Source organism: Macaca thibetana, chromosome 12, assembly GCF_024542745.1.
Source record: "Macaca thibetana thibetana isolate TM-01 chromosome 12, ASM2454274v1, whole genome shotgun sequence".
Lineage (NCBI taxonomy): Eukaryota > Metazoa > Chordata > Mammalia > Primates > Cercopithecidae > Macaca > Macaca thibetana.
In genome coordinates, this window is record NC_065589.1 from 45,193,200 (window position 1) to 45,208,985 (window position 15,786).

The following is a 15,786-nucleotide window of genomic DNA, read 5'->3' on the forward strand; positions in this document are numbered from 1 at the left end:
ATTTCTTCCAGATTTTCTAGTTTATTTTTGTAGAGGTGTTTATAGTATTCTCTGATGATAGTTTGTATTTCTGTGGGATCAGTGGTGATATCCCCTTTTTCATTTTTTATTGTATCTATTTGATTCTTCTCTTCTACTTTATTAGGCTGGCTAGTGGTCTATCTATTTTGTTAATCTTTTCAAAAAACAAGCTCTTGGATTCATTGATTTTTTTGAAGGGTTTTTCGTGTCTCTGTCTCCTTCAGTTCTGCTCTAATCTTAGTTATTTCTTGTCTTCTGCTAGCTTTTGAATTTGTTTGCTCTTGCTTCTCTAGTTCTTTTAATTGTGATGTTAGGGTGTCAATTTTAGATCTTTCCCACTTTCTCCTGCATGCATTTAGTGCTATAAATTTCTCTCTAAACACTGCTTTAGCTGTGTCCCAGAGATTCTGGTACGTTGCGTCTTTGTTCTCATTGGTTTCAAAGAACCTATTTATTTCTGCTTTAATTTTGTAATTTATCCAGTAGTCATTCAGGAGCAGATTGTTCAGTTTCCATGTAGTTGCGTGGTTTTGAGTGAGTTTCTTAATCCTGCATTCTAATTTGATTGCACTGTGGTCTGAGAGACTGTTTGTTATGATTTCCATTCTTTAGCATTTGCTGAGGGGTGTTTTACTTCCAATTATGTGGTCAATTTTACAATAAGTGCTATGTGGTGCTGAGAAGAGTGTATATTCTGTTGATTTGGGGTGGAGAGTTCTGTAGATGTCTATAAGGGCTGCTTGGTCCAGAGCTGAGTTCAAGTCCTGAATATCCTTGTTAATTTTCTGTCTCGTTGATCTAATATTGACAGTGGGGTGTTAAAGTCTCCAACTATTATTGTGTGGGAGTCTAAATCTCTTTGTAGGTCTCTAAGAACTTGCTTCATGAATCTGGGTGCTCCTGTATTGGCTGCATATATAGATTTAGGATAATTAGCTCTTCTCATTGCATTGATCCCTTTACCATTACGTAATGCCCTTCTTTGTCTTTTTGATCTGTGTTGGTTTAAAGTCTGTTTTATCAGAGACTAGGATTGCAGTCCCTGCTTTTTTTTTTTTTTCTTTCCATTTGCTTGGTAAATATTCCTCCATCCCTTTATTTTGAGCCTATGTGTGTCTTTGCACATGAGATGGGTCTCCTGAATACAACACACCAATGGGTCTTGACTCTTTATCCAATTTGCCAGTCTATGTCTTTTAATTGGGGCATTTAGGCCATGTAAATTTAAAGTTAATATTGTTATGTGTGAATTTGATCCTGTCATTATGAATCTAGCTGGTTATTTTGTACATTAATTGATGCAGTTTCTTCATAGTGTTGATGGTTTTTTCATTTTGGTATGTTTTTGTAGTCATTGGTACTTGTTTTTCCTTTCCATATTTAGTGCTTCCTTCAGGAGCTCTTAGAAGGCAGGCCTGGTGGTGACAAAGCCTCTCAGCATTTGCTTGTCTGTAAAGGATTTTATTTCCCCTTCACTTATGAAGCTTAGTTTGGCTGGATATGAAAATCTGGGTTGAAAGTTCTTTTCTTTAAGAATGTTGAATATTGGCCCCTACTCTCTTCTGGCTTGTAGGGTTTCTGCAGAGAGATCTGCTGTTAGTTTGGTGGGCTTCCCTTTGTGGATAACCTGACCTTTCTGTCTAGCTGCTCTTAACATTTTTTCCTTCATTTCAACCTTGGTGAATCTGACGATTATGTGTCTTCAGATTGCTCTTCTCAAGGAGTATCTTTGTGGTGGTCTCTGTATTTTCTGAATGTTGGCCTGTCTTGCTAGGTTGAGGAAGTTCTCCTGGGTAATATCCAAGTTGGATAATTTCCAGCTTGGTTCCATTCCCCGCATCACTTTTTGGTACACCAATCAAATGTAGGTTTGGTCTTTTCACATAGTCCCATATTTCTCGGAGGCTTTGTTCATTCCTTTTCATTCTTTTTTCTGTAATATTGTCTTCACACTTTATTTAATTAAGCCAATCTTTCATCTCTGATATCCTTTCTTCTGCTTGATCAATTTGGCTATTGATACTTGTGTATGCTTCACAAAGTTCTCATGCTGTGTTTTTCAGTTCCATCACATCACTTATGTTCTTCTCTAAACTGGTTATTCTAGTTTGCAGTTCCTGTAACCTTTTATCAAGGTTCTTAGCCTCTTTGCACTGGGTTAGAACATGCTCCTTTAGCTCAGAAGAGTTTATTAACCCCCTCTGAAGCCTACTTCTGTCAATTCATCAAACTCATTCTCCGTCCAGTTTTGTTCCCTTGCTGGCGAGGAGTTGTGATCCTTTGAAGGGGAAGAGGCATTCTGGTTTTTGGAATTTTCAACCTTTTTGTGCTGGTTTTTCCTCATCTTTGTGGATTTATCTACCTTTGATCTTTGATGCTGATGACCTTCGGATGGGGTTTTTGCATGGATGTCGTTTTTGTTGATGTTGGTGTTATTGCTTTCTGTTTGTTAGTTTTCCCTCTAAGAGTCAGGCCCCTCTGCTGCAGGTCTTCTGGATTTTGTTGGAGGCCCACCCCAGACCCTCTTTGCCTGGGTACCACCAGCAGAAGTTGCAGAACAGCAAAGATTGCAGCCTGCTCCTTCCTCTGGAAGCTTCATCCCAGAGGGACACCCACCAGATGCCAACTGGCGCTCTCCTGTATGAGGTGTCTGTCAACCCCTGCTGGGAGGTGTCTCCCAGTCAGGAGGCACAGGTGTCAGGGACTCACTTGAGGAGGCATTCTGTCCCTTAGCAGAGCTCGAGCACTGTGCTGGGAGATCCATTGCTCTCTTCAGAGCTGGCAGGCAGGAACATTTAAGTCTGCTGAAGCTGCACTCACAGATGCCATTTCCCCCAGGTGTTTTGTCCCAGGGAGATGGGAGTTTTACCTATAAGCCCCTGACTGGGGCTGCTGCCTTTCTTTCAGAGATGCCCTGCCCAGAGAGGAGGAATCTAGAGAGGCAGTCTGGCTACAGTGGCTTTGTGGTGCTGAGGTGGGTTCCGCCTAGTCCAAACTTCCTGGTGGCTTTATTTACACTGTGAGTGGAAAACCGCCTACTCAAGCCTCAGTAATGGTGGATACCCGTCCCCCACACCAAGCTCGAGTGTCCCAGGTTGACTCAGTCTGCTGTGCTGGCAGCAAGAATTCAAGCCAGTGGGTCTCAGCTTGCTGGGCTCTATGGAATTGGGATCTGCTGAGCAAGACCACTTGGCTCCTGACTTCAGCTCCCTTTCCAAGGGATGAACAGTTCTGCCTCTCTGGGGTTTCAGGCACCACTAGGGTACGAACCAAAAAACACCCTGTAGCTAGCTCAGTGTCTGCCCAAATGGCCACCCAGTTCTGTGCTTGAAACCCGGGGCCCTGGTGGTGTAGGCACCCAAGGGGATCTCCTGGTCTGCGGGTGCAAAAGCCATGGGAAAAGTATAGTATCTGGGTCAGATATCACCGTCCCTCATGGCTTCCCTTGGCTGAGGAAGGGAGTTCCCTGACCCCTTGTGCTTCCTCGGTGAGGCAGCACCCCACCCTGTTTCTGCTCACCCTCCATGGGCTGCACCCACTGTCTAACCAGTCCCAGTGAGATGAGCTGGGTACCTCAGTTGGAAATGCAGAAATCACCCACCTTCTGCATTGGTCTCACTGGAAGCTGCAGACCACAGTTGTTCCTATTTGGCCATCTTGCCCTGGACCTCCCCAGCACCATTTATTAAACAGGGAATTATTTTCCCATTGCTTTTTTTTAATCAGGTTTGTTGAAGATCAGATGGTTGTAGATATGTGTGGTCTTATTTGAGTTCTCTATCCTGTTCCATTGATCTGTGTCTGCTTTGGTACCAGTACCATGGGCATAGTATGTCTTAAATCAGTGTCATTAAAGATTATGAAATTAGCATTTACCTCCCAATTTAAGTCCATTGTTTTATTACTTTTGTAATACATAATTTTGTTCTGAAACAATAATTTCCACAGTTGGATCTTAATATTTACTATCAATACTTTTACTAGGATTTCTTTATTGTTTGTTTCATGCCCCCCCATTTTTGTTTGTTTGTTTTGTTTTGAGATGGACTCTCACTCTGTCACCCAGGCTGGAGTGCAGTGGCACTATCTCGGCTCACTGCAACCTCTGCCCCCTGGGTTCAAGTGATTCCCCTGCCTCAGCCTCCCAAGTAGCTGGGACTACAGGCATGTGCCACCAAGTCCAGCTAATTTTTTGTATTTTTAGTAGAGATGGGGTTTCATCATGTTAGCCAGGATGGTCTCCATCTCCTGACCTCATGATTCACCCACCTCAGCCTCCCAAAGTGCTGAGATTACAGGCATGAGCCACTGCACCCCGGCCTACCCCACCTATTTTTTTATGGTTGCTTTTTTCTTTTTTTCCTCAACTTTACTAAATTGTAAATAACGAAAAATGGTATACATTTACAGTGTATAACATGATGGTTGGATATATGTACGTATTGTGAAATGATTACCCCAATCAAGCTCATCCATCACCTCACATGGTTATCCTTTTTTTTGTTTGCGGTGAGAACGTTGAAGGTACCTTAAGTCTTAGCAATTTTCAAGTATATAATACGTTATTATCAACTATAGTCAGGCTATACAGTAGATCTCCAGGGCATATTCTTCCTTTAGAACTGAAACTCTGTACCCTTTGACCAACATCTCCCATCTCACTCCCCATCCCCAGCCCCTGGCAACCACCATTCTTCTCTCTGCTTCTATGAGTTCAACTTTTTCACATTCTACATATAAATGAAATCATGTAGTATTTGTCTTTCTGTGCTTGGCTTATTTCACTTAGCATAATGTCCTCCAGATTCATCCATGTTGTCATAAATGACAGGATCTCCTTCTTTGTTAAGGCTGAACAGTATTCCATTGTGTATATAGGTACTACATTTTCTTTATCCATTCACCGATTGATGGAGCCTAAGGTTGGTTTCATATCTTGACTATTATAAATAATGCTGGAGTGCACATGGAAATGCAGATATCTCTTTAACATACTCACTTCATTTCCTTTGGATGTGTATACACAGTAGTGGAATTTCTAGATCACATGATAGTATTTTTAATTGTCTGAGAAACCACCCTACTATTTTCCAAAATGGCCATACTAATTTACATTCCCACCAGCAGTGTACAAGGATTCCCTTTCCTCCACATCCTTGCCAGAGATCATTTTTGTTCCTTGTAAAGCCCTTTTTATCACAGGGGTTCTGTATTGGGATGTGGCAATTGCTACTTCCTTTGCCACTTTCCCCCTGCTTCACCTCCAGCAGTAGTATTCCTCAGGCTAGGTAGTAGACAAGAAAAATTGTAGAAACATGATGTATCCATCAGTTCTGCCTCCCCTGTTATTAAGTCAGGATTGTTAATTATTTTAATTATTATCCTAATTATTAATAGGGTCTCTGTGGAGATATTTTGTGCTTCTACCTCACCCTGACCAATACATACTTCTGCACTCAAGACTCTAAAGTATCTCTGAGGAGGTCTTCCAGAACATCAACCTCTAGGGAAATCTTTATCCTTTCTGAAGCCTAAGGAGGCTTCAGAATCCTCCCTTATGTTGGTCCAACTTGCACAGCACTTGGCAGACATTCTACATTGTGTATAGTTTGGGAGTCATAGGCATTTTCTTCTTTAATTGATGATGGCATTTTAAAAATGTATATTTTGTTCTTTTTGTTGTTTTCTGGTTTGCAAGGACAGGTAGTGAGATAAGAATGGTTTTACATTTGATTTTTTGTCAGAATCTCTTTTGGCGTTAGATCATATTTTTAATTCCTGATATCAGATACTTACCATCAGAATATATGCACTATTTAATGGAATCTAATAAAGCTTTTCTGAAAATATTGCTCATCATTACCTTAAAACTTGTACTTTGTGTGGTATTTCCATACAAAATATTTGTGTGTTTTTGTTTTGGTATTGTTTCTAGTAGCGGGTATAGTCTGACTAATATATAACTTAATGAATAGAGTGGGATGGTTTACAGTTGAAGTGTTTTTTTTCCCTAAAATTAAGAACTTCAGGACTTTTCTTGTGAGTGTTATAGTCAGATTTCCTTTTAAAAAAAAAAAGTAACCATCTTCACTCACTTATTTCAATGATTATTTTAAACTTTTGCCGAGTCCCCAGTACTACCAGATTGCACCCACTCCACCACCTGCCCATGTCATTCTGAGAATATAGCTTTGCCTTCTGTTTTGCAGAGTAAGAAAGAACCAATTTGTGAAAACCAACTCAGGCTCCAACCCCTGAAACACAAACTTACCTGTATCCTAACTCATCCTTAGCTTCTTATATTTATTTAGTGACATTCAGTCTTGTCCAAGGTTATTTCTACCTCTTGCAGTCTAGATGCTATCAGTTCCCTCCTCCTGAGGGACCTCATTCCATCTACTGTTCTTTTTCTCTCTTGTATTTGAAGTCGTCTTCTCTCCATTGGTTTACAGCTTCACCACTTACTAACTGTGTTACTTTGAGGAATTACTTAACCCTTCATAGTCCTGCTTTCATAATTTCCTTATTTGTAAAATGAGGACATCAGGAAAAACTATTTTGCAGGATTGATGTAAAGACTAGAGATATGGTATACAAGGTTCTTTGTATAGTGCCCAGCACCTTGTAAGAGGCAATATTATCCTGTGACACACACTCCCACCAATTCCCTAATTTTCTGCTACCTTTCAAAGCCAAGCTTCTAGAAAAAGTAGTTTACATTCAGAATTTCTGCTACTTCACTACCCATTCACTCCTCACCTGCTGAAGTCTACTTCATTACCTTTCTGCTGAGGCTGCATTGGGTAAAGGTCCTCAATGACTTTCTAACCGACACAAACTTTCCTTTCTTTTTAATCTTATTTGACGTCCCAGAGACATTGTACCTACTCTCTAAAACTCTTCCTACCCTTGGTTTCCATAATACTACTCTCTTCTGGCAATGCTTTTACCTCCTTTTGTTTTCCTTTTTAAGCAGATTTCATATTTGGTTCTCCATTCTTTCACCACATATACTCACTCTGATATTATCATCCCTAGCCATATATCTAGCCCCAGTCTCACTCCTGAGTTTTAGACTGCACTATCCACTACAATAGCCACTAGCCACATGTGGCAATTGAGCACTTGAAATGTGGTAAGACAGAATTGAGATGTCCCCTAAGTGTAAAATACATACTGGGTTTTCAAGACACAGCATGAAGAAAGAATGTAAAACATCTTGCTAATGTTTAAATTGATTGTACTTTTATATGATAATATTTAATATGTATTAGTTTAAATAAAAGACATTATTAAAAATTAATTCAACCTTTTTTTTTTTACTTTTCTAACATGACAATGGGAAAATTTTAAATAACATATGTAGCTCACATTATATTTCTATTTGACAGTGCTGGTCTAGAGCCACATCTATCAACAGTATACCTCTACTAGAATTCCTACAAATACCACAAATTTTGTATATCACAAACCTAACTCCTTCTCTCCAACCCCTCACACACAATTACATGAGTATTGAGCTTTCCTTGTGTTCTATATTCAGTGAATGGTACCACCATCTGCTGGACAAGCTATAACTGCATTTACATAATCTCTTCCCTTGCCTATTGTATCCCTATATGTGTCTATAGAACTTATGATCATTCTGACTACTATTTCCCTCATCAGATTATAAGCTAATTCATTATATTAACTCATCAGATTATAAAATTAAACATAAGGGAATGTGTTTTTAACTGTTTCTACATTGTATAGCTAGATGATTAGTATATTGTAAATGCTGAGTAAATATTTTGAATTAATAAATGAAAGGTGATATTTTTTCTCTCTTTTTTTGTAATAGCCTTATTCTGATCATGGAGTTCAAGCAACATATCACCAGGTTTATGCTCCAAGTGCCATCAGTATGCCTGCGCCTGTGATGCAGCCTGAACCAATTAAAGTAAGAAGTTTGTTTTGACTTTTTACTCTGTATTTCTTCCATTGTATTTCAAGTTTTCCAACTTTCTCTTCTAGAAAGGAACAACTTTGGATATTTACGTCATATTTGTGATCAGAAGTACAGAATTAGCAAATTCTTTCGTGTGAAGGAAACATAATTCTAAATTAACTATAATAGTCATTTTTTTATTTGTTGTGGTAACATATGCAACTTAAAATTTTTCTATTTCAACCATTGTTAAGTGTGCAATTCAGTGGCATTAATTACTTTCACAATGCTATGTAACTATCACCATTGTTTCCAAACCTTTTCCTCACCCCAGGTTGAAACTCTGCACCCATTAAGCAAAAACTCCTCCTTCGTGCTTCTTCCCAACCCCTAGTCCCTGGTAACCTGTAATCTATATTCTATCTATATGAATTTGCCTATTCTAGATATTTAATATACAGTACTCTGATTTTTATTATCTATGTTGATGACATGTGACATTTATGGGGAGATGAAAACAATTAATGATCTCCTCTTCCAGTTTGGGAATCATATTCATGCCTTCTTAGTCAGATTCAGGCCAAAGAATGATAATCTAGCTATACCCATGTATATCCTCAATATATTTTGACTCTCTACTATGTAGCAGGGAATTCTTCCTATTCCCTCATGAACAAGTTTCTTAGTGAAACTCTTGCATCATCCCTTTAAGGAAATGAACTTTATCTGCAGTAAAGAGCAACTGTTGAGATGGTAATATGAATTCTGTATACAGTGTACTTTGGTGAGGAAGATAGGCATGGTCTTTGCATTAAAATAATGGATATTAGCTATTTCACACTCATATTTATGTTCTGGCCCATCCTATGTGTTGAACTCAATACCAAGACAGTCTACTTTAAGGAACCTCCCGATCTTCTCGTGTCCCTTCACCCCATTACCACTCACCGCCATTACCACTCACTGCATCCCTTCATTGACTTTACCACTATACACCAAACATGAAATAAAACAATAATTTTGACATATTGTCAAAACCTATAGTGTTACTAAACATTACTTATAGAGGCTTCATTTTTAGTATTGTTAGAATATCTAAAACAAACTTCTTCTGTCATTAACATTTACTCCAAATATACTTCTGCAGAAATGGCTGATATTGCTGTGCCATATTATGTAAGTGATAGTTATTTTCAGTTACTGAGAGAGAGCTGTATCACAAGTGATGGAAATTGTATAATTTATACAATTATACAAACTGAATATTTTGAATAGAGGACGGAGTGGTGGGTGGTATTTGGATAGGAGAAATTTCCAAAGGATGTTAATGTTAAACGTTCTTAAAATTTAATTCTTCTAGCTTAAGAGTATATATTTCTCTAAATTTTCTTAGATCTGTGATTAGGTAACATCAGAAATTGTACGGAGAAACTGGTATCTTACTCTTCAATATAGTCATATAAAGATTACCAATTCTGGCCAAGTGTGGTGGGGCATGCCTGTAATCCCAGCACTTTGGGAGGCCAAGGTAGGAGGATTGCTTGAAGCCAGGAGTTTGAGACCATAGTGAGACCCTGCCTCTACAAAATAAAAATTTTAAAAACTAGCCGGGCATGGTGGTGCACCCCTATAGTGCTAACTACTCAGGAGGCTGAGACAGGCTGATCACTTGAGCCCAAAGTTTCAAGGTTACAGTGAGCTATGATCACGCCATTGCATTCTAGTCTGGGCAACAGAGTGGGACCATGTAGATCTCTAAAATTAAAAAATAATAATAATTACCAATTCCTCTTTTGTTAGAGACAAAAAAAATAGACTTCCAAAGTCAAAACTGAAACACAAGACAATTATGTAGAATTTTGTGTTTCTCATTTTTACTTTTTAAGGTTAAATGTTCTATGCATTTTATACTCAATATTTTTCTTTAGGTGATTTAGTGACCCTCAATACAAAATGATGCCCCACTCAGAGACAGAAACTCCAAAACCACTTCTGTAGTTTTCTAGAACTGTATAATGCTGTAGAAATGCTTTAATATGCATGTATTACTATGTGGCAAATTATCTATTTTTATTTATAGTGCATTTGTATTATAACATGGAAATCTTAATATACAAATGTTGTTCTACATTACAGAACAATCTTTTTCTAGAACATATTACTAATATTAAAATATTAGTGAATGACATTTGAAACATTAGCCTTTTTTTACTTCCAATGCAAATTTTCTCTAGTACCAAAAATCTTGGTGACTTTTAAAATAGAAAGGTGGAAATATTCTTTGGAAGAGTTGTTGTTTTTATAAGTGTAAAACTCATTTTTAAAACTCTAATGATTACAACTTTATGAATGTTAATCGAGGATATCCCAAAGTAGGAATTTCAGATGTCAAAACTATCTTGAAGCAACAAATCTATTCCATAAAATAGAAACCTTATGCAGAGTTCGAAGCACAAGTCTAACTGCTATGAAGTACTGTTTACCAGAAATTACTCATTGACTGTAAGCCACAGCTTACATACTCTGTCAAATCAAATACAAAAACGAGTAAATACAAAACAGACCAATATAGAGGTAACTAGATAAATATGATACTAATTAGGGCCATCATTCCCTAATTCAGCAGTAACATCTCACACAGAAACAAGTTTTAGGCCACGTGTGGTAACTCACACCTGAACCCCAGCACTTTGGGAGGCCAAGGCGGGAGGATCACTTGAGCCAGGAGTTTGAGGCCAGCCTGGCAATATGGCGAGACCCCATCTGTAATTTTGAAAAAGAAAAAAAAGAGAATTAAGTTTTAAAGTCAAAAAAAGCAAAACCACATAACGTCAAAATTATCCCACTGAATTAGACTAGGAAGGAACAAAAGGGAAATCTGTATTTCTGGGTATGTGAACTATTATATTTCTAAGATAAATATCAAATCCCAAGGTATGAAGGGTATGAGTGGAGAATTCTAAAGTGTTTCGGTTTTCTTACAGTGTTTTTACATTTTTGCATTAATATAAGTATCTAATAAAATTGTTCTCATATGGATTAAATTCAATGTCTATTTTATTTAACTCCCATGTCTACTAACAATCGATGAAAACATACAGCTATTAAGGATCATATTTAGCCACTTGCCCAGGCTATAAGGAATTTCTTCTAGTTAAAGGACTGTTTGGACTTAAATGAAAAACACAAGTAGTGGTCTACAAAGTGTGATTCAGAAATAAATTGGAGAGGGATCTGAACTACTACCACTATCTGCTTCTAGTTCAGAGGCCCGGAGCATGCACTTACCTAAAAATTAGCAACTATCTCTACTTCACAAAAAGATTCCACTACCAGTATCTTTTTCCCAACCATTTCCTCATTTGAGTATCATTAATACTTCTTGTAAATCAATTTAGAGACTAAAATTGTGTTGTATTCTGAAAAACCTAGGAAGGACAAGCATAAAGCAATGTAATCTAGAGAGCAGAGGCAGGAAAAGCTGGTGCTTTGTAGCTCTGAATATATAAGGAGGGTATAAATTTTCATGTATGCTATACATAGTCAAACAATAGACAGCCTCAGATTCTCTAGAATAAGTTTTTTACTCATAAAGAATGAAGCAGGAGGAGCAATAAATGCTCATCCACTTAGACATTAGAAATTGTGTAGGTTCTGTGTCCACCAAGCCTCTTTTTTGATGTAAATCTAAAAGAGGGGACATAGCACAGTAAGGAGAATCAAGTGTTTGTGACACCAGTTCTAATTGTCATGGGTAGATCCCCATTCAAGGATGAGTAAACAGAAAAGTATATATTTATATTATATGGATTCTGTGAAAAAAAATTGAATATGGCACTACATTGAAGGCAAGGATGAATAGTATAAATATGTATATATGTATAAGAACATATGTATGAGAGGAAATTAAATATAATTTTTAAGATATATCCCATATTCTCAGTAATAGATCTTTTAAAAACAATTGCAAACTGAAAAATAGGAAAAATGAAATGGTTGCTGGCTAGTGTAAGAAAATACTGTCCAAAAACTATTGCCATGATGGAAAGAATCATATTTGCCTTTGTCATAATGGGCCAGTAGTCACATAAGAAAATGAAACCCTTGATAGAGAAGGATATTTTTAATTCTTCCAGAATGTAAAAGACAATAACATGAAAGATGAAATAATGAGATAAAATGCTAGAATAGAGAGAGCAGAGAGACAGGTCCAACCAAAAAATAGTAATTCTCAAGAAAAGAATACAGAATAAATGGAACGAAAAGAATGTGCAGAAATTTTAACAGCAAAACAAAAACAAAAACACTGTGACTTGAATTTACAAATCAAAAAAGAATTCATCATGCCTCAAGCAAAATTAATGAGAGGCAACCCATGCATAGATATCCTGGCAGTTATCTTTACCCCATCATCCCATCTCATCAAATGTCCTTGGCCTTTTTAACCTGTTTTTTAACATTTTACTTTAAAATAATTTTACACTTACAGAAAGGTTGTAAAAATAATACATAGAGGTCATGTATCTCTTCACTCAACTTCTAATTTTAACAGCTTACATAATCGAAACAATTAGCAAAACCAAGAAATTAGCATTCATAAAGTACTATTAAGTAAGCTACAGACCTATTAAGTAAAGTATAAACTTCACCATTTTCTTCACTTATGTTCTTTTTCTGTTCTAGGATCTAATCTAAGATCCTACATTAATTTGTCATGTCTCCTTATTCTCTACCAATCTGTGGCATTTACATAGTCTTTTATTGTCTTTCATGACCTTGATTCTTTTTTTAAAAACTGATTATTTTGTAGAACACTCTTCACTTTGAGTTTGGCCTATGTTTTCTCTTAATTAGATAAAGGTTATGAATTTGGGACAATAATATCACAGAGGTGATATGCCCTTATCAGTGTGTCATATCAGGGGATATGAGATGCCAATATGTCTAATTACTGGCAGTGTTAACTTTGATCACTTTAAGCTTAAAAAGTAACTTGCCCACAGTAGCATAGTTGAGTAAGGGGCAGATCCAGGATTCTAATCCAAGCATGCTTTCTACCATGGAGGAAAAGTTAGCTGGTCTCTTAAATCCTCGCAGTGAAGATCCCTGACAAACCATGCACAAAGAACTTCCCATTAGGATTTTAGTGCGTCCCTCTTAACTATGAACATGCAGCCCGTTAGAAGAAAACCTCTAGAGTGAGAGAACAAAATAAACAGAAAAAAAGAAATTCATAAGAAACATACAATGCAGGGAGCAGAAGAAAATGTCAAAGAAACTACAATTAATATCCTCTCCGGAATAGGCAAAAACTAATGAGAAGTGGTACATGCATAGACAGCCTGATACTTTTTCTCTCAAACATCTGTCCTTTTAATTTGTTTAGCCTTGCATTTTGAAATAATTTCAGATTTACTGAGAAGTTATAGAAATAATAGAGTTTCTGTATATCCTTCACCTACTTCATCCTTTGGCTAGAGGGCACTGGCACAGGAAATGAACATCAGTACAGTCCTCTAAACTATATACCTTATTCTAAAATGTCACTAGTTTTTTCACTAATGTGATAACTGAAATAAATTATGTATGAGTTAAATATTAAAGGCAAAAGTTTTCAGAAAGTAGCATCAAAAAAGACTGAGGTGAATAATAATAGAGAAAAGATAAAATTAGATTAATCCAAGAAGTCCAATATTTTTTAAATTGGAGAAAGAGGAATAGAGAAAATCATTTGGAGGAAATTATCAATAAATTAATACAAGAAACTTAAGGACAAGAGCCTCTAAATTGAAAGTCTCTAAACTGAAACTCCTAGAAACTTAAGGACAAGAGTCTCTAAATTGAAAGGGCCTACCAACTACTTGCCACGATTACTGCAAAAGACTCACACTAAGGCCAGTTATTTCAGAATGGCAGGAATAATAGAAAAAAATTCAGAATGGTAGGAATAATAGAAAAATTCCAAAAGCTTCTAAAGAGAGAAAATAGATCACATTTCCCCTTGATCTTATCCATTTTTTAAAATAAATTTTACAATAACTTTTACCTCAAATGTATCATATAACCTGGAAATAATTACGTCTCAATGGTTCACTTTGTAAGAATGTTTAGTGTATTTTTTGCAGTAATTTTCTGCTTTCTTTTTCATCATGCAGACTTTAAATAGAATTCTATCAATTTCAGTTAGTTTCTTTGTGTACAACTAAATCAGATAAAATACATTGAGATAAAATTCCATTCCATACATTTTCTTTGCCATTCTTTCTTAAGAACTTTAGACCTTAGGTATATCATTCAAGAACCAGTGTTATTAAAGAGCGTTGTATTTTTTGTTTATATTTAAACTTCAAAATAATAACAAATTTAAAAGTATTTGTACATTGCAGAACACTTTATCTTTGCAGAATAAATTCTTTCTGCAATGAGATATTCCTAACCCAAACTGTAGTAGCTCTTCATTGCAATGTGAAAGTAGCTGCCTATTTCTTCTTGTAAACCTTTAAGGAAGAGTTCTTCATGTCATCCTGGAAACTTAAACCAAGGTTTATTTAAAGGCCTCCTCATTCAACTTTAAAGTTTGGTCAAATAATTTTTACTTAAAAAATATTCATAGGATATCTCTTCTGTTCCATACTGTCAATTTTGTCTTATTCATATAATGCTTATATGAGCTAGAGATTACTTCAGTTCCCTTTATTTTCACTTCCTATATTGACTTTTGGTAAGTTTTTTTTCTCATTTTTGAATGCTGCTCCTTAAGTAAGTTTCTTAAAAATAAGGAACAGAAATAAAAAATCAGATCGTGTGTTTATCCTTCTAATCTGAAAAAAAAAATGTATCTGTTTAATTGGAGGATAATATTACAACTATAGCTAAAATAGGCTAGGCACAGTGGCCCATGCCTGTAATCTCGGCACTGTGGGACGCCAAGGTGGGCAGATCACTTGAGGCCAGGAGTTCGAGACCAGCCTGATCAATGCAGTGAAACCCTGCATCTACTAAAAATACAAAAAAAAATTAGCTGGGCGTGCTGGTGCATGCCTGTAATACCAGCAACCCGGGAGGCTGAGGCATGAGAATCACTTGAACCCAGGAGGCAGAGGTTTCAGTGAACCAATATCATGCCACTGCACTCCATCCTGGGTGACAGAGCAAAACTGTCTCAAAAAAAAAATAAAAAAAACAGCTAAAATAAAACTTTACTTAAGGATTTAAGTTATTATTGCCATTTCTGTTACATATTGCTACATACTGTCAAATATGGCAGAATCTTCATGTATTATGGGCCGTTAGTTAACTATAAATCACATAAATAAGTTGCCCTTCACATAGAAATAACATATGGGTTCTACCATATGACAAGCCTTAAGTAAGAGCTCATCCTCAGTAGTTCATCAAACGTCCATTGAGCATGACAATTGAAGAAGAATTTTGCAGTGCTATAAATATAATTAATAAGACCTTACCCTCAAGATAACTTTCAGCTTTCTTCATGACCTGAGCCCATAATTTTCTTGTAACTTTAACTGTTACTTTAGAATTGTCATTGGCTATTTCCTTTAAATATGGCAAAATTCAGTTGTACTTTTTATTGAAACTGGCAGGACCTAAGTTAAATTATCTTGTTTTGGAAACAAGTAAAAGGAATAAATGAGGGAAATATCAATAGATCTTCTCTAGGATATCAGGTTAAGTTATAAGTACCATAATGTGCATTTCTAAAAATTCTTATGTGAACATTTGTGACTCAAAGGTATCACTTTTCTATTTTGAGATGAATAAATACTATTAGTCAGCAACAAGGCAAGGATGTCCCCTCACCATTTTTTTTTCAA

The 15,786-nt window shown here is 36.5% G+C and overlaps 1 protein-coding gene across 5 annotated transcripts in view; it reads left to right on the forward strand.

Moving 5' to 3' along the window:
- The window catches only part of BOLL (boule homolog, RNA binding protein), a 60,412-nt gene that overhangs the window by 37,121 nt on the left and 7,505 nt on the right, over nucleotides 1–15,786 (forward strand). For 4 of the 5 annotated variants that reach the window (XM_050750743.1, XM_050750738.1, XM_050750740.1 and 1 more), the window contains one exon: nucleotides 7,865–7,963. In XM_050750743.1, coding sequence (XP_050606700.1) covers nucleotides 7,865–7,963 — 99 coding nt within the window. Of the gene's footprint in view, nucleotides 1–7,864; nucleotides 7,964–15,786 lie in introns of those variants that run through there. The other variant, XM_050750739.1, reaches the window with a different exon arrangement.